The sequence below is a fragment of the Hirundo rustica genome, chromosome 7 (assembly GCF_015227805.2).
Source record: "Hirundo rustica isolate bHirRus1 chromosome 7, bHirRus1.pri.v3, whole genome shotgun sequence".
NCBI classification, from domain to species: domain Eukaryota; kingdom Metazoa; phylum Chordata; class Aves; order Passeriformes; family Hirundinidae; genus Hirundo; species Hirundo rustica.
Genome location: NC_053456.1, coordinates 9,843,802 through 9,867,574, shown reverse-complemented (window position 1 = coordinate 9,867,574; position 23,773 = coordinate 9,843,802). Strand labels below are relative to the sequence as shown.

The following is a 23,773-nucleotide window of genomic DNA, read 5'->3' as shown; positions in this document are numbered from 1 at the left end:
GAGGGAAGTTTCTGAAACACCAAAAAATCTTTTGTGAAAACCCAAGACTGTCCCAACAGTACTGACACGCAGGAGCACTTTATCTTGCACTGAAGTCTCATTGTGAATGTCCTGAAATGTTTTATGTGGTTGGCTTTCACTGCTCCAAGGAGGGGAGCATAGTCATAAAAACACAGCGTACCTGCACACTTGTTTGAGACACAAAAGCTGATCCGGGTGCTCTGGGGAAATGAACGGGAGGAATTTATGCACGGACTGTACTGCAATTTAGTTCTTGGCTCCTGCTGTTGCTTTGCATGGAAATGATTGCAGGATCATTTGGTAATTCATGGAATATTTATTAATGGCAACCTGTCTGGATTGTTTATGTAGCCCCTTCCACTGACGGTGCCTGCGTTCAGCACTGAGCCAGAGGGTCTCACATCAAATCATCAGCTCGTTAGACACTGTCCTGTGCCAAGCCCGCCTTGCAGAGGGGGGTGTTAAATAAGCAGCGCCAACACAATCCCCCGGGCTTTCACACCATGATCCACCGCAGGCAGGGTACAGCTTGCTCCATATAGACTCACCAGCCTCCAGACTTGGATCTGCTCAAAATGTGCCATTCCTGACACAGCTAGAGGTCCTAGGATTTACACCTCCTCTTCATGGTCTCCGAATGCAATGACTACGGGCAGCAGTTCCCTTTTCAGACAGAACACTTTGAGCTGCTGGTGCTGACTGTAATAGCCCCAGCATCCCCTTGCAGCTCAGTACTGCCCAATGTTCCCCTGGACTGTTGTAATAAAGCAGATTAGAAAATTATTTTAGCATTTCAGCTGATGGCTAAGTTCTTTTTAATTAAAATGGAATAATTTCCTAGAGTATGCTTTGAGCACAGAAGAGAAAATGTTTGACAAAAAGAAAAATCAAATACCTGGATTTTCCAAGATCAACAATAAAAATAAGTTCTGTAGTTAGCATGGACCTTGAGAGCACATTGTGTTCTAAGCAGGCTTCGTTGAGGAACAGGACAGTTTTATTGAATCTTCTTCAGAGTTTAATACTACAGTTAATTTTAACTATACCAGTGCAGTAAAGTTGTCAAAGGTGTTCTCCTTACACCAGCAGAATTTATCAGCACACACAAAAACTCTCAGCTGAACACGTCAGTTACAGAGTTTATTGCTTTTCTCATCAGCTGTGGCTCACCAGCTTGTTTGTCATTCAACGGGAAAATTGCAGAGAACACACAAGACCCTTCAAGCAGGGGCTACACTTTGCTTTGTGTTCCAGTGTGGTGGATGCTCCACACCTGGACCCTGCAGAGCGAAAGGGCAGAACAGGCAGGCAAGGCAGAGCGCTCCAGCGCAGGCACAGCAGGACCTGCCTGCACAGCCGTGTCATCTCAGAGGAGCACTCAGCCTTTCACAAGTGCACTTAATTTCAGAGTTGACACACAGCTCTAACTGTCTGGGCATGGATTCATGCAGCCTAAGTGCTGTCTGGGGCTCTGTGCCTGGCACTTCCCCTCGGCTGACTGAGCCGGCAGTGAGCAGCAGGCGCTGGGCTCTGCATCTGCATCCCTGCACCGCAGGAGAGTTGAGGGGTGGTGGATAATACCAGGATTCTTTCCTGGAACTGGTTCTTGGTTTCTTACAGTGATCTCATCTATGATCTAGACTGAACCTGAGCAAAGGTCACATGTGTGTCTGAAGAGCACCTGAAAATCCCATTCCATAGCTCCTATGCTGAGCGATGGGCTGAGCAGTTGTGGGCGAGGCGCATCCCGGCCATCGCTGATTGCTTCCATCGCTGACCTCCTGGAAGCAGATTAAACAGGGGGCTGGCAGGGGGAAGCTTTGGCCACCTGCTTGTTGTCTAAACTCTAACAAAATCTTGGCTTTGCCTGGGTGGTTCAGGGTGCTGCTTCCAGCAATGGAATGGCTTTGAGAGCCACTGGGGAGTGGGTTGCAAGCCAGAAACTGATTTTTGTATTCTGAGAGGGAGATGAACACTGAGGAGAAGAAAAAAAAACAGGTTGTAGATTATTTTAGGTGCTTTTTTTCAGTGAGAGGTGGTGAAATATTTTGGAAACTGGGCTTACAGTCTTTCTTGGGAAACAGACACTGTTTTAGAAGAGTGGTGTAAATGGGGGCATTGTTCAGCTGCTCGTTTATATTTATGGAAGATTTTCTATCGATCAGAGCACTACGGAATGAAGTGTATGAACTTTTGGGAAAGGGAAGGGAGTTTGTTGCCATGTTCCCTTCCCATGCATGGAATTTTTCATGCACTTAGGCTATAAAAAGCTTGTTAGTTGGCTGATGTCACGGGTGTCACTGAAAGCATTTCCCCACATCCCACCCAGAAGAGTTTCTCAGGATCCTTCCCGGTATTTCCGCTCCCTGGAGGGCTCGGAAGAGCGGCGGTGCGTGGGCTCCTGCTGTCACCCAGGTACTGTCTGCTCATCTGCCGAGGCAGGAGCACAAAGGAGGAGGCTGGCCAGGTTTCTGAGAGCGTGGTTGAGCACAGAGGAATCAGCAGCAGGAGGGTGTAATAAGCTGGTGAGCTGCTGCAGCTGTGACAAGCAGAGCTCCCAGCGTGTCTGCAAAGCAGGAGGTTTTTCTGTGTGCTTTGGGCACCAAAAGGGCACAGAGCAGGGAGAAGTGGATGCAATGACAGCTCAGCCATCTCCATCCTTTGGTAGCCCACTGTCCTCTCGTCTCGGGAGCAGCCTCATGGTCTGGGTCACAGCAACCTCTGAACCTGACTGAGAGCTTTAAGGAAAAGCAGAGATTTCCTGAAAGGTCTTTCAGAAGAGGAATTTCAATGTAAACAGTTCTAAAGGACAGCTTTACAATTAGGTTCCACCAAATTTAGGTCAGCAGGATGAATGAAAGAGGAAAGCTCAGAGAAGACACTGACCTTCCCCCAAACTTGTCCAAGGACACCACAAGTCACTTAGTGCCAGAGAAACCACATGAGGCGGTGCATGTTTTTCTTTTGCTGCAGTAGATGCACTTCACTCCTCAGAGGAGGGGTTGAAATGAGACCCCCAGTGCCTCTGGACACTAAAAGAGTTCACATCCTTGTTTCAGGAGGTCAAAAATGCTGATTTATGGACACTGGAATTTGTATTGGGTTGGGAATAAAATGAACCAAATGATGTAATTTTTGAGGGATGTAAATATTTTGTATTTACACAAAGAGGTTTTATTTAAATTAAAAGTTTCCATTCTCCTTTTCCTCTGGAATGGAAATTACAAATGAAACATCAACAATTCTTTTATATTTTGTTACAGAAAAATATCCTCCTTTTTATACCATTCCCTGGTGTAGTTTGAAATCAATGGAGATTTCAAAAAAGGGAAACCTGTTGGTAGAAAAACATGGCATTCCTTGACTATTTCTCCATGCTTGTCAGCTTGTCTCAAATGAGGAAGAGAAACAGAGTGTTTTTAGGGTGAATCTGGCTGTTGTTTCTGTACAGCTTCTAGCAGTGTGTCCTGTGGTGTGAGTTTGGAGTGTCTGTACCACCGTCAGCAGTGACTGGCATCACCACATGCTGTGGCTTACTGGCCAGTATACACTTAAAATTAAAGAAGTACCCCAAAACACTTGCATAAAGCTGTGAAAATGAATTACAAGACACAACAGGTCATCTCTTCAAATCCATGCAGTGGCTTTGGGTGATTGCAGAACAAATCTACTCCGTAGGAAAAGGGATCATTCAGTGGCTTCTCTGGGCGTCCCATCTACAGCCTCTGACTTGCTCTGCCAGGAGAACTTCTGGTGGGAACAATTAGCCTTTTTTTTTTGGATTCATTAACCCTAAATGTAATGTTGTAAGAGTTTGCCATTAGAATTTGATTTGGGGAATTGGCTCCCAGACATGGATGCTGCACTCTGGAATATCAGGCCCCGGTGATTGCGCTGCAGCTGTGTTAATTGGCTTGTGGGAGCTTAAATTTCCATCGCTAGTACTAGAATCACCTGACTGGAACCAGCTGAACTGGAGGGTGGTCACACAGCTAATCCTGTGTATGACCCTTGCAACAAATTAGTCTATCTTGGAGTTGCAGGAGTTTTAGTAGAGAAATCTACTAAGTCCAGTAGCAAGTGAACTCTCACAGAGCTCAGCTATTACAGAGAAAGGAATGTTATTTTAAGACTCTGGATACCAATTCCTTGATACTTTCCTTTCCTAGGAAGTCTGTCAATTAGATTTAGAATTCCAGAGTGTATTGTTTATCACCGTATTGAAGTGCCTGACATCAGCTGAGCTCCGTCTGTCTCCTGGTTCTCTTCATTATAATTCATTTTTTTCACCATATTTTGGACTGAAATACCTGATGAGGATTATTTTAGCTCCTCTGGAAACTCACTTATGGTCTCAGCAGCATCAAGATTGATCAGCCTATGATCTGCAGGGTGAGATGAAGTGGCACATTCATTTGAACTGCAGCAGACATCTGAACAGGGGCCAGAGACACCGTGTGCTGCTCCCGTTTCCGTTGCTGATGTGCTGCAGGATGTTAGACAAGGGTCTTGGGAACTTTTACACGTGTGGACATTTGCCTGTGTCTCTGGTTAATCCTTGTGAATTTGTGTTTGTGAAGAGAGTGCAAAAGGAAGCAGAGGCTTTGAAACCCTTCAGTGTGGGTGGCTGCAAGCAGGTAAGGGTTGGGGTGGCAGGGCTGATGGAGCTGGAGAGATGCAGCTTGAAAACAGAGCTTGATAAAATTGTTATCTGCTGTATACAAGAAGTCTGCTTTAACGGAAATTGATAATTTCCTGTCCTCAACAGGACTACACATAGCTGGAATTTCAGTTTATTGTGTATTAACAGGGATGGATGTGCCTCAGGACTTGAGATTGGTAAAGCCCTGTACACAGAGTTCATATCACTAACACTTTGGGATTTAGATTTCTTGGCTTACCTCTGGGGCCACTGCAGGCAGAAACATTTGGACCCACCACTAAGAGGTGTTCAGGCAGCTGCCAGAATGGCATCTTGTCACTGGAGTCTCTTTCCTCTTGGTTGCAGGCTTGACGGGAAAAGTGGACATCAGAAGGCCACTAACTGTGCTGCCTGCCTGCAATGCAGGTTGATGTGGTGTGCACCACAGTGCCTTGTGCCATCACTGCAATGTCCCCTCGATGATTTGTGGAGGAAAAAATTATGCGATCCTACTTCTGGGAATAAACCCTGAATTTAGCCGTAGGTTCTTATAGGATAGATGAGAGGGAGATGGGAAGAACTGGCAAGGAAGCCACTGACAGGAAAGGCCATCAACAAAGGATTTTGTAGGAGAAATGCAAGGCATACATGGCTAAATATTTGTTCTCAGTGTACTCTGTGCCCTGAAGAACATGTGTTTTTCTAACTCTTTTTTTTCCAGAGCACTAATAACAAGACCATCTGTTTGCCTCTCTAAATCAGAGCAAAGCTCATGAAAACCCAACTTGAAAAACAGTAAGAAATTATCAGCTGTTTGTTTTAGCATTTAATAACTGTAATTAGCAAACCTAATGACATGTTTGATTATTTCATCACAGTTCTGTGAGTCCAGGGGGAGGCAGGAGATGGGACTTATTGATTAGAGCAATTGAGACTCCTGGCTTCCTTCTAATTTTTATTGTTTTTTAAAACAATGTGCTGAGTAGCTCTCTGAAGACTGTGCCCATACATTGGTGTGGAGATCATGGCTGACTTGGGGCAAGATTTGCCTCCCTGAGTGGATTACTATCAAGCAGAGACAGAGTCTCAAGCACGGTGAAGCTCCAACACAGTGGATCTAGTCAGAAAACCTGATTTCTCTTCCTGGTTCTTCAAGTGACACACTGTGGCATCTGGGCTGAACTCCTTCCCCTCTCAGTACTTTACTATTCCCTTCAGTAAAAAGATGATAATGAAGAAAAGGAGTGGTATAGAATCCCTGCACAACCAATGCCAGAAGATTTTCTTCTCTTTTACTGTGCGTTGCTGCTTCTCAGCAGGCTCCTTTAGAGGAGATGAGCATCCTTGTGTTCGGTGGTGGTCATTCCCCCTTCAGTCTGCCCAGAAAAGCTGAGATTTTGGGATACCAAATGTAACAAAACCGCTGCATGTTATCAGTATTTAAGAGAGTAAACCTCAGTTACTGAACTCTGCAAGTCTGACGGTGAATTAAATGTACAGGGGTTTGTTCTAGAGGAAATCTGATGTTTCTTTATACAGGCTTGTGGTAGAATTGTTAATTATGTAGGCATTCATAAAAATTAGGCATTTCTCAGTAACTGGGATTGCATGGAGTTGAAGGGAGCAATTGAAAGATGCTAATATGTATGATGGACTTGTAATAATTTCACTCTCTTGCTCAAAGCCTAGAGCTGCACTTTTATCACAAATGAAATACATTTGTTTCTAAACGTAACATATCTTGACATTTTACCCAAGTCTCCATGTTTTTGTGTGCTGTAAGACTAGAAGGAATCAGTCCAGGCACTTACTTATCCTTCCATCATCCAGAAACATCCATCTGGGTCATCATGTAACCTTCCTCCTCCAATGAGAATAAACCCATTTTCTCTGCTCTGTCCTGGTAACTTGTGAGCCTGTGCCTGAGCCTTATTTATCTTGCTCTCCTGAGGACCATTTACATCAACTGTTGAGGGACAGTTTTTATCCTGAAGCAAAGACAGGACAGGAATGTTCTGGATCCTATTTTCTTTTCTGTAGCTGAAATCCTTGTGTTGCTGTTACTAAAAGGGTCAAGAATTTTCTGACTTTATGTTTTCTGCCTACCAGAATTTGCACAGGTTTCTATTTATTTATTTTGTAGAGCTTACTTTGGTGGAGTGGTAGGTGTTAAAGAGGTCTCTGACCAGAAACATAATTTTTGGTTTACAGAGCCGAGGTGAATGGGCAGCATCAGAGTGATTAATGCTGCTGAGCTGTGGGAAGCTCATGGCCCTTTCCAGGTGTTTCATATCCTGGGAGAGGATTATAAATGTGGGCTTGGATGTCTTCTGATCTCAAATCTTAGTGCTTTTCCGCATTGTACAAATATTTAAATAATTGTGGATGAAGGAGAGGGAGTCTGAATGAGTAGTGGGTAGCATGTTCTTCTGGGATTCAGTTCAAGTTAAGGTCTCTGCTTCAGCAAAAATCTGGAAGCTTTTGAAAGCCTTGGTTACATCTAGATATGATGGGAAATTTTTCAAAACCTTGAAATGCTTCTTGTGTTGAAAAAATATTTCCCTCCAGCTTTAGTTAGTTGTATTGGTTTGCCATTCTATAGGCTGGCTTGTTTTTCTGTTGGATAGTTATCATGCATGATATAATGGTGTGGCATTGATGTGGTGTGTGAAATGATCTCAACAAAGGGAGAATGTACTTAAAATGAGGAAGCTTTTGTTTTCGTAAAAGGGTCTGGACATTTAGATGAGTTTATTTCCTTGTAAATGGAATCCTTTTTTACATTATGCCCCCATTTTCATGCTATGTGGCAGAGGCATGGATCTGCCAAGGTGACACTGAATTCTGATGGACCTTCCTCACCTTCATGGTGTAAAGCCAAAGGCAAATAGAAAAGCACAGAGATTTGGGTGGAGATTAGGCAGGACAGTTTTTGTACTCCGTATGTACCCGTGTCTGCATGAGGGCTCAAAATAAAGATGACATCTGTTGTTTGCCTCTCCATTTGTATCCCTGGACAAACCTGACACAACCTGGTTCCGATGAAGACTTGTACAATGTAGCCCTTCAGGTGTATTGCATCCGCTGAAAACTGTGGGTACCAGTGGCATCTCTATTTCTATAGATGAAGTTTGTGTAAGGGACTCTTTCTTGTGCTGTAGAAGACTCTTTAGACAGATCTTAGCAATTAAAAATTATCTGTATTTTAAGAAATCTTATATATAGTAACAAGAACGTGCCAGTAGCACAGACAGCAGGTGTCCCGAGTTCTTAATGAGAGGGCGCAGTGTGGATTGGTGCTGGAGATGTTCATGTCCTTCTGTAGCTTTTTCTTCTTGCTGGCCGAGTAAATTAGCTCAGAAAGCACATGGGTTTCCTTTCTCAGAAGTGATATTTCTGTTAAAGGGGTTATACTTTCCATTGAGAAGTGCAGCCTCGTGCATTCTTACAGCTTGTTTGTGAGGTCCTTGCAGTTCCATACTAGCTTTTTGAGCTGTAGTTTAGCTGTAAGTTCTTCCTAGATAGCAGTGCAAACATGTATCTAACAAGAAGAAATCCTGAGATGATATGTGACGAAAGAACTAAACATTGAATGAGGTACTAGATTTCAGTTTCAATCTTCTTAAACATTATTTACAGGACAGAATAAAATAAGGTGCTGCAGAAGATATTGCATTTGCCCCTGTATTTGTGATTGTATAGTTCAGTTATTCCTTTATGGCTGATCCTATAGACAATTGTTGTCAAAGATAAAGGACCAGACAATTTAAAGGACCAGACACTGACAATTTAAAGAAGTGGTTTTTAAGACAGGAAAGCTACAGGAAACCCCCCCCTGCAAAACAAATATTCTGACTGCCAACAACACTTTATAAATTGAAAGCTTAGAAGACATGAAATTATAATCAAAATTTTAATTCTAATGAAATAGCTGATAGATTAGAACATTGTGCTACATAAACATTACTGGATACATCACTTCAAACTGGCAGAATGTGGTAAACTATCTCAGAATGAAAGGTGCAACACACTGAGCAACAGTGAAAAATGCTTTCACTTTTTTGGTGTTGATCAGTTTAAAACTATCCCCACAGTAGGATTTCATTAGCATCACCTGCTTGGAGTAGAAGATATATTAGATCTGATGGGATTAAGTGAAATAAGAAGTGTTAGTAGTAATTTTCCTTGTGTGGGCTTTTTTTATTTTTTTATTTTTTTTTCCTTATATCCCCCATTTGGAGCTCCAGCAAATGCAAGCTTGTCTTCCTCAATTAGGCGAGTCTGAAAGCTACAACTGGTGTGCAGGCTCTTAAATGTGCTGTAATTTCTATTTATCAATTCAGTGCACGTAGTTTTTTTTGACGTATGCTTCCTGCCTGATTTTCTAACAATCCTTTATTTTCCACAGGTGGCCGTGATAAACGAGGTGGTCCTGTCTTGACCTTCCCAGCCCGCAGCAATCATGACAGAATAAGGCAGGAAGACCTTCGTAAACTTGTGACTTATTTGGCCAGCGTGCCAAGGTAAAGCTGGAAAGAAAACACTTCAAAGCTTCGGCTGGATGGGTGGGTGGGGAGCTTGTTCTTGGCAGTTGTTGATTTCCAAGTATTAACATTTAGTACCTTGAGTTCTTGGGGCGGAGGAACAAAAGTGTTCCCTTCCTCCTCCTGTGTGCGCTCCGGTGGTTTTATGGCACGTGTGGCAATGCAGGAGCCCCGGAGCGGAGGCAGTGGGAGCAAACCTGGGCTCAGGCTCCCCACAGCCTCGAGGTGCAGCTCTCATTCTCCATTTCTGTGTAACTGTTTTAAAGGAGTCCAAGGGGAGGAATGCTTAGAGATCTGCAGTTAAATATAGCAAGCTGGAGAGAGCCTACTGTCTGTTGTTGCTTTTTAACACATTGTGGGAGGCTCGGGAGAGCTGGGGTAGGGGGCTGTAGTTGCTGGGAAGGAGAGTCCCTGTACAAGAAGGCAGATCTTCCTGCTCCAGTACTTTCCAGAGATTTCTCCAGGCTGGGAAAGGAACAGGGGTGGACTTAGGAGGAAGCTTTCAAAGAAGGGCATTTAAAATTGTTCTGAATGTAAGCCACCACCTTTCCCTGCATTAGTCTCTGTGGCTCTCTTCCAACAAGTAAGTCTCCATCTTTTTCCCAGGGATACTGGAGGAAAGGTGTGTTGCCAGAACATATTTATTTTTTCAGGCTTTGGGAGATAATTTATAGGGCTCAGTCCTCAGGGAGGTGTTTCTGATTTAGCCTCAGAAAAAATGAGACTACCTCTGTCCTCATCCAGCTTCTTTTTCCTATTTTTAAGCTTGTCAAATATCCTTGCCCAAAACCCACTGCACCAGATGCTGAGGTGAGTGTTACCCCAGGGCAGGTGAGGGACTGAGAAGGCATGCTCAGGGTTGCAGGAACACATCCTGTGCCACCCAGGAGCTCCTTCTCTCTTAAACCCCCAGAACACAAGCTGTTAAACAATGTTCATGTTTTGACAAAGAGCGTGAAGTTAAGACATGAAGGGCAGAGGGGTTGGCTGCATCTGGAAGTCGGGAGGTAAAGTTCTTGGAAATGCACTCAGTTCCTTGAATATGCAATGTGCAGAGGACAAAGGCTGTTTGGAGACTTAATCACTTGGCTGCAGAGTGAATGGCAAGTCCAGCCATGTTCACCAGATCTACCAGTGCTTGTTTCCTGGTCATCATAAGTCCTCTGGCGATGCACTTTTTGCTCTGTTGAACTTCTGGTCATCAAGGCTTTACTGATCACCTGAAGTCTATTTGTTTTTCTCCCTACCCCTGCTCATTTCATCCTCTAGCCAGCTCTGTTTTCAACTGTGCTGTGGGAGAGATTACAGACATGCTGCGGGGCTGGGGGAGCAGTAGGTCAGTCCATGGGAATGTGTGTCCCAGAGCTTGGCAATTCCCCCCCAGCTGCTGCAGTAATGAAGCTGATCCCCTACATCTTATCCTTTTTTGCATGGTTGTGAGTATGAAGATATGACATTGCTGCGGGTTGCAAGCAATTGCAGAGCAAAAATGACCTTCTAAGGTGTCAACCTTTTCTATTAATTGCTCTTCCCTCATGGAGGTGGCTGTAATAGAAAGGTACATCCCTTGTGTTCCTTACTGTCACACGGCTGAAATGCTGCTTTTGGTTGCCTCACTCCTGATCAGTGCAGCAGTGATTTTTCTCTGATGGTGCCGAACCTGGGGTCAGAGGTACATGCTGATGGAACCAGTACAAGGTCTGGCTGCCTGTTTCCCTGGAATCACTAAAAAACATTCTCCTCCTGGTGGTCGCTGCCACTGTCCTGGTGCATGAAGCCTTTGGAGGATGCCTCTCTAGTTTTACCAGAGAACTTCCCTTCCTCTGCGGTACAATCTCCTGTCTTGAGAATGCGCCTAGCAGTGAGGGACTGGCTCTGCATGGAGCACTTTCACTGGCTTCCCAAGGGTCCTTGCAGATTAGACCTCTGGAGGTATTAACTGGAGTACTCTCTCCTTGGGATGCTTGCACATTGAGAGGTGTGGAGCAGAAAGCAGCAAGAGTGATCAGTGAAAAAGTGGCCTGTCAAGGAAGGATTAAAAGGGTAGAGGTTGTTCAGTCTAGAGAGTGAAAAGCACGTGCAAGCATGTTGTGATGCTGCAAAAGGAAAGGGTTTGTAGGACGAAGACAGACAAATGTATTACATCAAAGTGAGTGAAGATTAGGCTGGATATGAGGAAAAGATTTCTAATGGATTACCATTAGCACTTTAGGACATGTAATTTTTTCTTAAGTCCTCCCGTTGCTGTATAAATCTTATGGAGAGGTTATGGTAGATCAGGAGGTCACTTCTCTCAGGTCCTCCTAGTCCTGTTTTGTCTGGTGCAACAACTGTGAACTTGCTGCTCTTAGAGGGAAATATGATCACAAAATTCATGGGGTTGGCGCGTGGGATTGTGTAACCTGTGGGGTGTGAGGAAACACTGGAAATTCATTTTCCCTAAACATTTTGTTCACTTTTACAAGGGCAAGCAGCGAGCTTTCAAACTTATTTATGTTTTGGAAACAAATATATGGAAAGAACAGTTGGAATTCCTATCACTAGCTCTCAGTTCATGTTTATTCCAAGATGAGTGCTGTAGTTACTAACTACATCAGCCATTCACCAAAATAAATAATTTCATTAGCAGAAACTGAGCAGGATATCAGAAGAAACTGCTCTGATGTTGAGTGCTAAAGGGGGAAGAGTTTTCTGTGCTAGCTGAAAAAGTAAAAATTCTTTAGGAAAAAAGAGACTGTAATTTATCATATTGACACCAGGATAATAATTCTTTCTTCATTCTCGGTGCATGGATTTCTGAGTGAGACAGATTGCTCTCCATGTTGATACTATCTGTCACTTAACCCTTGTTTTATATCTTAATGGAGGGGGCAGAGGTGGCGCAGTGCTGGGAGCTCGGAGCAGGTATGAGATTGGTGATGAAATGTGATGATAGATTAGGGTAAGTGAAACCAGGGTCCTGCTTGCAGTTTTCAAAGTTTCTGATTCAGCTTTCTGCAGTTCCTTCTTCGAAATCAGAATAATAATGTGGGCTTTCTGAAAGCAGCTATGTGTGCTTGAGTTAGAGCAGAATAGTGAGGGCTTTCATGCAGCTGGGAGCCACAGTCAGGCAGGTGCCTGCAGGCAGTGGGGTTTCCTGTGGCTGCGGATTACTGCCTGGGGCTGCAGATCTAGGAACACAGCTTGTTCCTATCCTGAAATGGTAACCTTTCAATCCACAGTGCCTGGGGTAATCTAAGGCTCCTGGAAGGTTCAAAACTCTGACCCTGCTGTTTTGGGGAGGAGGGGGAAGAGGTTGTGAGTGGGTATCTGATGATGTGAACTAATGTGGTCCTGGTTTGGTGCCCTACGTTGGCTCTTTCAGGCATATCACAAGGTCCTTTTCTCTAAACAGTTCCACTGTAATTAGTTTCTAAGAAACGAAGTCACTGTTCATTAGATGTAAAGATAATTCCACGGATGCCAAGTTTCTACCACTCTGCCATTTTATGCTTGGTTTACATTTGCACTAATGCTTTCTGGGTAGGCGAAGCTGAAGCTGTATTTCTTGTGACTCAGGATAGCTTCTATTTACATGCAAATTTAAATGGATGCAATGTTTAGAAATTTGGAGGGCGTGACTGAAGCTAGGATAACATGGTGTTTATGATCAGGGGAGCTGAGGGAGAATTTTCTGGCCTTGCTGAAGATTTTATATTTTAACACTAGTGCAGTGCCATCCATTCCAGAAGACTGAGCTTTGATTTACTCGTGTGTAAATGAAACTAGCACCAGGCCAGTCTCCTCTGCGAGCCCTTTGGAATTACAAATTAAGTTATGCGTAGGCTATAGGAGGATAAAAAGGAGACAGAATATTATTAGCCTGAGTTATCTCCTTGCATGGTGAAGCAATACGATGAAGGAAATGTTCTCTGTCAGCTATAGTGAACCTTCCGGCTGAACACATCAATCTGTTCTGGAGCCAAGATAAGCAATCTTCTGTGCTCTCTGCAGAGGGGAAACCCGAGATGCCTCAGGGGCCTGTGTTTTTAAAGACAGCTACTTTTTATTTGTGCTCTGTTCAAAAAGCTGCTCAAATGTTTCCCTGTTCTGGGGGATATCCAGGGCTCATAACAGCAGCAAAGCGTTTCCAGGGCCAGCCCTGTGTGTTTGAACAGCTCCTCAGAGCTGCCCGAGCTGGATGAGAGGTGCTAGGAGCAATAAAACAACTGAAGTGCCCCTAATACTTAGTTTAATGACTGGGGCTTTGTAAAATTAGAAGAACAATACGGGGAATGGCAAAATGTAGCAATACTCACCCACTCTTGGATTTATTTTAAGCTCTTCTCTGGTGACCTGTGGTACTGTGTATATTAGGTCCTCTGGCTGGTGAAACTCATTTTGTTGATTGATAGGAATTAAACCCCAGAGTTCTGCTTTCTGTTATGCGATCTTAGCGCAGAAGGAGCTTTTGAGGACTTCTTTTTTTTTTCCCCTTTTTTCCTGGAAGCTATTGTAGATCTACAAAAATAGCCATCTATTTTAAAAAAAATAACACCAGGGACATCATACTAATTTTAGTAACTAAATATCTGGTGCCATCAATAATTATTCCACCATACACTTGTTTCAAAATACAGCAGTAAAAAAATGCAGTGAAGCTAATGAGCCTAATGGAGATATAGTATTTTCTTCAGATGTAATTTAACAAATAAATGTATTATTTTGGAGAAAGAGGTTCATTGGAAGTAGATAACTGACATGAGTGCTGGTGAATTTAAGAGTGTTTTGCCACTCTGTAGCCAGTTTAAATCCAGCCTCTACCATGTGTGGTATTGGGGTGTGATGTTTTTATCACTCTGTTAGGGATTGGGGGACTTCTGTTGAAATACTGATCAGGACAAGGCTTCTGAGCTCACTGCTCTGTGTTGCCTCCTGTGTCCCCTTACTGACCACCTCAGGGCCAGGTTACATTTGTTACACTGCTTGTTGGACATCAGCACTTCCGAAGAGGATCTTTGACTTCCTTCCAGCTGTGTTAATAACCTGTTGAGGCATTTTATTCCTGGGTGAGTGGACAGTGGCTATAATTGATGTTGAAATTCTGCAGCATCTACAGCTGCAACCTTGGAAACTCCTATTTTACAGAAGCTACTAGAAAATGTGAATTTCCTAGAAGTGCAGAGAGAGTGACAAGAACTGTCAGAGCCTGGGGAGCAGGAATTATGAGAAAAGATTGAAGGTGTTGGGGATGCTTATGTTAGAAACTAAAGTGATGTGTTAAAACACGCTCTGCAAGCCTGAGCTAAAGTAAACAATTTAGTCTCAGTGTACATGGAAAATGGGACAAAAGGAAAGTGATTAAAATCACAGACTGAAGAACTGGAGCAGGTTTCTGTATCCTCCCCATCTTGGAGACTCTGTTAGGAGGTGTGTCAGAAGAGGCCCAGTTCTTGTCAATCCTGTCATGCTGCAGAGGCATGAGAACAGCAGTCACTCCAGCTTTTGTCATACTGTTTTGTATAAAGATGTGGGGTTTTTAAACAGATACACAATTTCCTATGTTTGTTTTTAAATCAGCCCAAACCTAAGGTAAATGGGAGGGCTTTGGTATCTGTTTCCAAATGACTTCCTGCCTGTTGCTGCTTTTCTGGATAGTGTAAGCTATCCAGAGGCAGATGTCCTCTTTTTCTCTGCTTCCATCAGAGCTGAGAGTGCTCTCCGAGTGGTTCCAGCCTGGTTACCTGCTGAGCCCTGCTCTGCTCTCCAGCTCCATAACAGTGCAAGTGTTTTCAGACCTGTTTTGTGATGAGCAGCACAGAGAGCATCATACTTCGCTTTGTGGTTGATGTGCTGTGAATTGCACAGCTTGTGTAGCCTTTTCCCTCCAAAGACTAATAAAAGGCAGGGTAAGCTGGGCTCTGCATCTCACTTCTACCAGTAATTATCTGTATGGGTCTAACAGAAGTCTCTCTTTATTATGGAATAGGAGCAAATGAGATTAACTTAATGTTAATGTTGAAACGAGCTTATGAAGATTTCATTATCTTGTTTCAGAATTCGAGTTTGAGAATTGAAATAAATAAAATCAAGGTTGTTGTTCTTACAAGAGTGAATTCCTTATTTAAAGTAAATTCCTTAAAGTACTTACAAAGGGATTTGCAAAGTATTTTCTAAGTTGTTTATCTTCTATCCAAACATTTTGTACTGTTTTGGAAGACCTGAAAATCTCTTACTGTTTTTTCCTCCACTAAGTTGTACAATATTTCTTTATTTTTAAGTATAGCTTGCTCCATTTAATTATATTTTAATCGTATTTCAATAAATAATTGAAGTTACTGATTGCCACATGCAGGGAAACCGGGATTTCAACTTGTCGTTGTGTTTTTAAGCATTGTATTCAGCACTCAACATCTGCTTAATTTTAGGCTATAAATCTGCAATTGAAAACAGTTAATATGAGTGAATCTCTCATTTATTATGTCTGAATTATTTCCAAGGCAATTGTTCTATTTCAGAGTGTAGGAGAGGGAGTTCAGTTTCCTCTTACTGCCAACCATGCAGACTCGTGCTGAGATTTCAAAGTCATGTTGGGTTCTTTCTGGTTCATCTGACGTCTCCAACACAAATTCAATGGGTTCATAATTTGAAGACTTAGGATTGCAGGGTGTAGCCCTACAGGCCAAGTTTAGCCTAGAAGAGAAATGCACAGGTCTGGAAGAGAAGTTGCCTCTCCTGGCACTGGGCTGTTTTCCAGCCGAGTGAGAGCTCAGTTGTGCCTTCTTCGATAGAGTCGGTGGGTAGGGCTTGTAGAGGGCGCAAGTCCAATGACATAAAAGGTCACTGTTTTACTCTGTGCTCGCCCCAGGCAGCAAAGTAAACATCTCTACCTGGTTCAGGTCCAATGCCTTTTGGTTTTACTGGTCTGGCCCTTTTTGCTTTAGCCCTGCCCTCCCAGCTGCAGTGCTTCTCCTCCCCAGAGTGCATTGAGGCTTCAAGCTCGGAGCAGCCGGAAGGATGGCAGTGAGTGGTTCCTTCTCACAGCACCCATCTTCCCATATCCTCTGTGCTGACAGGAGCCAAAAGGTGCTGCTGCCCAGCCGCAGCTCTGCAGTACCACCACACCTGGCCTCTCTCTTTCTTACTGGGAGAAGAGCCATGGGAGGGCTGTTAAATCCCTCTGAGCACAGACAGCTCCCTGTGGCAGTGCTTCCTGCCAGGGCCAGGAGGGCTGACCTGGAGACTGCCTCCTCTATGGCTGGTAATTCCATGCAGTGGCATCACCTGAATCCTCTCAAGCTTTGCCAAGGGTCTGAGCTTTGCCAAGGCCCTGAGAAAACCTCAGCTCTCTTCTCAGGGGAGCCTCAGGTACTGCTCAGCTCCCCTGCAGAGGCTGTGGGGTGCTGGTTCTGCCTCTCTCACACCAGATGGGTGCCTGTCCAGTGCAGCCACTCCCTGTGTTGCTGTATTTCTGATTAGAAATGTTGTGCATAGTACCTCACTGCATTTCCAACAGAAGATTCCAGCTGGGAAGGTTTCTGCTTGGAATTCTCCAAATCCCCATCGCCATGTGTGCCACCACAGCTGGGAGGCAGGAGACACCATGGCCTGCCTGGTGCCACCCAGTGGTGCTGGCAGGGTCTGGGGCCTGATCCCATCCCCAGAGTTGTCTCACATAGAGCCGTGCTCTATACTCTGCTTTTTGAGCTCTGTCCAGGCTCTCGGTCTGGGGATTAGATCAGCATTGTTCTTCTTCCTAAATGGCTTTTGCATGTTGGTTGTACCGGCATCTGCTGCCTGGAAGAAGGAGCTGAGGTGATGGAGAAAAGGCAGATACTTGTAAGCTAGGATATATCCTGCACCCATTCACTGGTGAGCGAGCTGGCGGGCACCGCAGCCTGCTATAAATTTTATGCAGAGCATCATTTTCTCCATCCTCTTCCTCAGTGGCTCTCTGAGAAGTGTTTTGTGAGTCTCTGCAGCACACCTCCCCACACTGCCGTCGCTGGCCTTGGCCACGCTAGTTCTGGTGTAAAGCTCCTGCATGTTCCTCATGGGCCTTTTAACCATCAGACCTGTGGCTCCACAGTGCTCCAAGAGGTCCAGGCAGCAGTGATTGGGAGAATTCCCTGGAGAAGGCAGGCGTGTGCTAATGTGAGCAGTAATTCAGAAAAGCTGAAATTAGCAGACAGAGAGGTTTTGTGGGAGCGTCTCACTGGCAGCAGAGCCGGCACAGGCTGTGCACAGTTCCCTCCTGAAGCTGTCAGCAGCCATCAGTGGAATATGAGCAGTTCTGCCAATCCCGAATTTTCTTTTAGGTGATCTCTTTCCTACAGTTTTTGCGGAGACTGTAAAATAGTTTTTGTCTCATTCCATGATGGATGCTTGTGTTCCTCATCAGTAACTCCAGTATGTGCTATATCCTTTTCACTATTAGAAATTATTACGATTTGGAAGTGGCTTATGCCATCTCTTCATGGGTGTCATTAGAAGCAGGCAAAAAACTGCTGTGCTTTGCAGTCTGCTTTGTAATGGACATATTGTCCAAGGTATGGACAATGTCAGTGGAAAACTCTTCTAAACTCTCATGGAGAATGGATGAGACCTTTACTGTGTGCCAATATGAAGCAAGTAATGGGAGACACAGAAGTGGAGTCGTCTTAGCCTAGACAGGCTGATTCTTATCCTCGTTGGATGCATGGAGGTGTTGGGGATGCTGTTCCAAAGTCTGGGTTCTGCAGTGCACAGCTTGGGTAGGACTGAGGATATGTTTTCAGGAATATACTTTTAGTCATATCTCCAAATGAATAATAAAAAGTTGATGTCATCATGCTGTCAGTCACTGTTAAACCAAATCTGTCAGAGAAAATGCTCAAGAATATTAAATTTCTACAAATTTTATGAGAATAGACAGCTGCATCAAGGAAAGAGACCGAATTAGTGTCCACAGAGAGGAAAAAGTGGTCTGAACTCAGCCCTTCTCAGAGACTGGGGGTGTCCAGGTATCTGTAGATCATGTAAGAAGTACATTTGTTATTAACCATTAGACGATCAATATGCAAACCACTACCAAAGGTTTGGCAGTTCCCATGCTCATAAAAGCATGTGCTAGTTTATCATATTAGAAAATTTGATCATATTGAAATAGAAGATGGTAATATGTGGGATTGAGCAGGCTGATGTTCCTGTAGTGTGGAAAGTATGTCTTGGGACTGGCAAAATTTGCCTCAGAGGTTGGGATGCTCAGTTCCCTGCTGTTTGCAAAGGGAATTGGTGTCCAAGTTGTGTGGACAGTTGTAAATCTCATCAATGGTTTCTTCTCATTTTCCACAAGGTGTTCCTAACCAAGTCTGTGGTGTTTTATGCCTTCCTTGTGGATCCTGGCGCTGCTTCAGAGTTCCCTGTGGATCCTGCAGCACTGCATGCAGCAAAGCATAATTGTAACTCTACAGTGTGAGACTGTTGGGCTACTTGGATTAGGAGAAAAAAGAGAGAAAAAAATACTTCAATGCAAAGTAAAATCATAAATAAGAAAAATAATTCTAGACTCCCTCCTTTCCCCCCAGGAAAAGGCAGCAAAGTGTAATTCAGACATGCTTTTGGCTTGGCAAACATTGTCTGGTCAGAAAAGTGTGACACAGTGTATTTTTCTGCTATTAGCTGGGGGGGGGGGGGGGGGGGGGGGGGGGGGGGGGGGGTGTGTGCGGGGCAGGGGTGTGTGTGTGTGTTGGTTTCCCTGACTGTGTACACAGGGCTTTATTTTATGTCTAACTTTAAAGAGAAACCTTAGTCTCTGGAGAATTTTCCAGTGATGTAATATTTTAGAAAGATCCTTTGTGGTATTTCACCAAGAAGGCAAAGCACCAAAACAGCTTTTCCTTCTCCTGCAACTGGTTTTGGGGAAATCTTCCATCTCTTGAACATGCCCACACCACTGTGCAGACAAGAGAAAGTAGGAACCTGCTATAAGCTTGATGCTGCATTTGCAAGGGACATCTGGTCCTTTTGGTTAAAATTATTGAATAGAAATGGTAATGGAGCATAGGCTTTGTAGAATAATCGCATCTCTCTCCGAAAATCATAGCAGCAGTTCAACTCCAGTCAGATCAGGCTGCTTTCATGTGCCTTTCCTGTTCCTTTCCCCTGTTTCACATGGGAATACAAGAAGAATTGACAGTCTCTAATATTAATGCTGTATTATTAGAAAACTGTCACTAGAAGGATAAATCAAGTCATATAGTTTATTTGAGGGTCTGCCAAGCCAGATGCTTGTGCTTTGGATGTTGTCATTGAGGACTGAATAAATACTCCTTTTTGAAGTTTAGTTTGAAGGAGCTACTAATTAAAAGATATTTTTGCTTGGTAAACCATATTAAACTGAATATTAAACCATATTAACTGATATTTTACATCTTGAAGATAGAGAACCCTAAGTGGTTTTATTATAGATATGCTGCATGAGGCAGAAGAACACTTCCCTTTAACAGTGTGAGCTCATTAGACCTCTAATTTCTGGGAAGCAGGCTCTTAAAGCTGCCTTTCCCAATCCTGAACTGGGAGTAGTCTGTAAGAAATTGGCCATGTACTGTGTCACTACCTGACCTTAGAAAATGCACCTGGAAAACCTGTCTCATTATGAAATGTACCATTTTACCATGCAGCAGTTCTAGGGAGTGGAAGAAGAATTTAGTGGAGAACGGTAATCCCAACGGTGTCTGATTAACTAATGGGGATCTCACACATAGGAAGCATGGCTGGAAAAGCTTCCTTGTTAATACAGTGTTAGTCTAAGAATTATTCAAGTAGGCAATATGTTCTTTTTCTTTAAAATATCTTTTTTTCTTTCTTTTTAAATTCAGAACCAAACTCTTACAACATTGATTAATCACATCCAATTTTGCAGTTATGTCCCCTTATTTCTCCATTCATCTCTTTCTACAGCATTTATAATTTAGTTCAGAAACTGCATCTGGAGAAGCAAACATTTCTGGGATCACAGAGTAGTTAAGATTTTGCTCCCCACTGGAGATTTGTGGGTAGGAGCTGCAATTCCATTCCAAAATCTAATTAAAAATCAGGTACATAGGAAAGTAGTGAAAAATCTAACCCATAGGAAGAATATGTGGGAGCTCTGCTTTTTAATGAACTGTTAGACTAGGAATCAAATACACAAGCAGAATGTGCAGGTTTTTTAGGGTTTTATTCTTCTCTCTTCAGAAGGCAAACCTCAACTGTTTCATCATTCCTCTCTTACCAGGCTTACTGGAAATCTCAGTTTCTCTTTACGTTCCAGTACAGCCACTCTAATGATTCTGCAGTGTCAGATCGTGAACTGTAGATGGCATGGAAATAGGGTCAGCTAAAAAGATTTCCTGGGATTTTCATTTGGGAATGAATTCTGCAGGACATTTCACCAGAGTCGTTTTAGGGACTGTTAAATTGTATCTGTGTGTATTAGCATCAGCAGCACTTACCGATGACTTGTTGGGCACTACTAATTATATGAAGAAGGCATAAATTTTTGTTAGATAAAATCCACTCAATACCTTTGAGAAAGAGGCCATTTGGGAATCCACCTGCTCTAACTTGGACACTAGATTTAGAAATGTTCATCTTAACAAATAAGTTGCTAGCTCTCCTGGTTATATATTTTTTACATTACCAGGGGAACTTGGAAAATTAAAGCAGAAATGTTTGAATAATGGAATGTTTGAATAACTTCAAGCAGTATATATCAAGTAAATGTATTGGATACAATACCAATGCAAGTCTGTCTTAATCTCCATTTCTGGGCTTTTGAAATTGGTGACAAGTCAGTATTTCCAGAAGCTGAAGTCTGTTTTGTCAACACTGTGTTCACATTGGCCTTTTAGAGGCAACTGACTTAAAATTGTTTTTACAATGAAAGCATATTTTCTGTGGGTTTTTTGGGTTTTTTGTTTGTTTGTGGTTTGTTGTGGTGTTTTTTTGGTTTGGTTTGGTTGTTGTTGTTTGTGGGGTTTTTTGGGGGTTTTTTTTTTTTTTTTTTTTTTTTTTTTTTTTTTTTTTTTTTTTTTTTTTTTTTGTGGGAGGATAAAAATGCACAAAGAACTTTGAGTGTGTTCATGCTGCCTTGAAAAGATGCCAAAAGTCAAATGTGTAATTAAGGATTCTGTTAAAAGTCTAATTCCTATACCTGTGAACATTTTTTGGCACATAGCTTTTTGTGTCGTTGCCTTCCTTTTTGTATTTCTTTTTCTCTAGGCCAAGAAGTGAGTTTCTTTTCAGAGGAAGATGTCACAGATCTTCTGGGGTGTTACTTGTTCTTTTTCAAAGTCCAGTTTTGTTTTTGAGTGAAATACTCTAAAGCATAATATTAGACCCTGTTTTATTGAACACTTGGTTACTCATGGAAAATCTCTTTAAAATCCCTCATAAGATGGTACGTTTTAGGATGATACAGCAGATTATGTTATCATTCTTACAATGTAGGTTTGTTCTTGCAGTGCTAAAATTACATGTTTCCAATGCTGGGACCCTTTCTGTTCTACTTCACATACATTCAAGTATTGGTCAGGTTCTAGAAGTTAATGGTAAACTATTTTAGGTAGATAAGGCAGAGAGAACATCAAAGAAATCATTGTCACCAGATGATGTAACAGGATTTTTTGGGGTGGATTTTAAGGTAGTTGGAAGCAAATTAATATATTAGGTAATTTTATGAGTTAGTCTCAATTGATTTATCAAAGCATTAGTTCTTCCTATGTTTGATGGGTGCCTCCTGTGAAAATGACAAGATTCCCCTGTTGGTTCTTCCACACTATAGTTGACTTCAACAGAATCTGAATGAACTTGAAATATATTCTCTCTGCTCTGCAAACAGAATCAGGCAATGAATGAATCTCAAGACAACAGACTAGAGAGGATTTTTCTAGGCAGCCCTGCCCTGCCAAGCTCTCAGACTTTTCTACAAGTCTCGTACATCTTAAGACAGAATATTTATTCATTGTGTAAGTTGCCAGGGGCATAAGAAGGAAATCATCAAGGTGGAAATGTGCATTCACCGTGTCTTATCTTAGTCACAAGTGAAGGGAGGATATCAATACTTTTTCAGGCTAGCACATTAATTTATTACAATAGATTGGAAACTGATGCAAGTGGTCAACCAAAGCAATAAATGTCCTGCCTGGCCTGCAGGCTTCTACTTGCTATGTCCTTTTACTAATTCTTGTTTAAGTACTGAGATCCTTCTCCAGAAAAGCAGTCAAGTGTGATCATGTGTCCATCCATATCCAGCAAGTGTAAACATGAGCTTCATGCACCATCTTAATTGCTTAATCAAGCTCCTTCTATTGTGAGGCACAACCACACAAACAGGAACCAGATGGAAGATATTTTTATCAGACAAGCCATAGGACTAAAGAAACATGGTCACTGAACATTGGTGTCCTTAAAATCCCCATCCATGCAACATCCCCACAATGTGATAATTCAGGCAGCAGCCATTGTCATAAACCCAGACTCAATCTTACCTCCCCTTTCAGATACCAGCAACCTGAGCTTGCTTAAGGGACATAAGCACACACTGACAATTATTTTAGAGGAGTTTATATTTCAATCAAGAAGATTGAAACAGTTATTTGCATTTGGAATCAAGGTTTGTTGGTTTTTTTGTTTGTTTTTTTTCCTTTTTTTCTTTTTTGGTAGTCATTTAGTTTTTTGGATGATTTTAGCAGTTTGTATAACATCACCCTCATAAGAGACCAGGGCAGTATTCTTTTTATTTTCAAGTGGTGGGAAAAAGTGTGAGAGTATTCGAGCTGTTTTCTCTGCTGTTTGTCAAGCCTGTTACAGCAACCGAGGTTTTAACTTGTTTTCCTTAGTTTTATGTTAGAAAAGCACTTAAAATTATGCATTAAGCTAATGCTCCTGTGGGTTCTACATCAAATTCCCAGTAATTGTGCTTTTGCAGTCTTTTCCACTATAGGCTTTGAGTACTGGTTTGATTATGCTGTGATCACGGCTTTTACTCCACACAATACAAAAAAAGAGCAAAATCCTTGATTATAATTGCAAGCATTGTTTATTGTTTATTTGGCCAGGCACTTGCCCAGTCCTAATTGACAGCCTGAATTGTGCAGCATCAAAATGGGCAAGAGCTTTTGTGAATAATTCATGGCTTTGACAAATGTTGTATCTGCAGGTTGAGTGGCAAAATTAGCAGCAGTGAAGTAGTTAAGAATTCTGGTATTTAGGCTGCCAGAACTGGGTTTTCAGTTAGCACCCCAACAAGATGGAGAATGCAAGTTCATGTTCTAGTCTCATTGTTTCTTCCAATGGCTGCAGACTCAGCAAGAAAAATGTGCATTAGTTTATATTGTCAAGGCTATCTTTGCAAGCAGATGGGCTAGAAATCTAATTAAAAAAAAAAAAAAAAAGCTTTGATTCTGGGAAAAAAAAAGTAGAAAAGTCTGTGGGACAACTCTAAATCCTCTGAATTAAATGGATGCTCTGTGCCAATGCTGTTGTATTGTCACACTTATAAATAAAATATGGAGTCTACTTTCACATAGACCCATAAATGGGCTCATTTATGAGTTTAATAAAG

The 23,773-nt window shown here is 42.6% G+C and overlaps 1 protein-coding gene across 8 annotated transcripts in view; it reads left to right on the top strand.

Moving 5' to 3' along the window:
• KALRN (kalirin RhoGEF kinase) overlaps nucleotides 1-23,773 on the top strand; it is a 472,211-nt gene that overhangs the window by 158,929 nt on the left and 289,509 nt on the right. For all 8 annotated transcript variants that reach the window (XM_040069425.2, XM_058421255.1, XM_058421256.1 and 5 more), the window contains exon 3: nucleotides 9,072-9,186. In XM_040069425.2, the coding sequence (XP_039925359.1) occupies nucleotides 9,072-9,186 (115 nt within the window). The remainder of the gene's footprint in view (nucleotides 1-9,071; nucleotides 9,187-23,773) is intronic.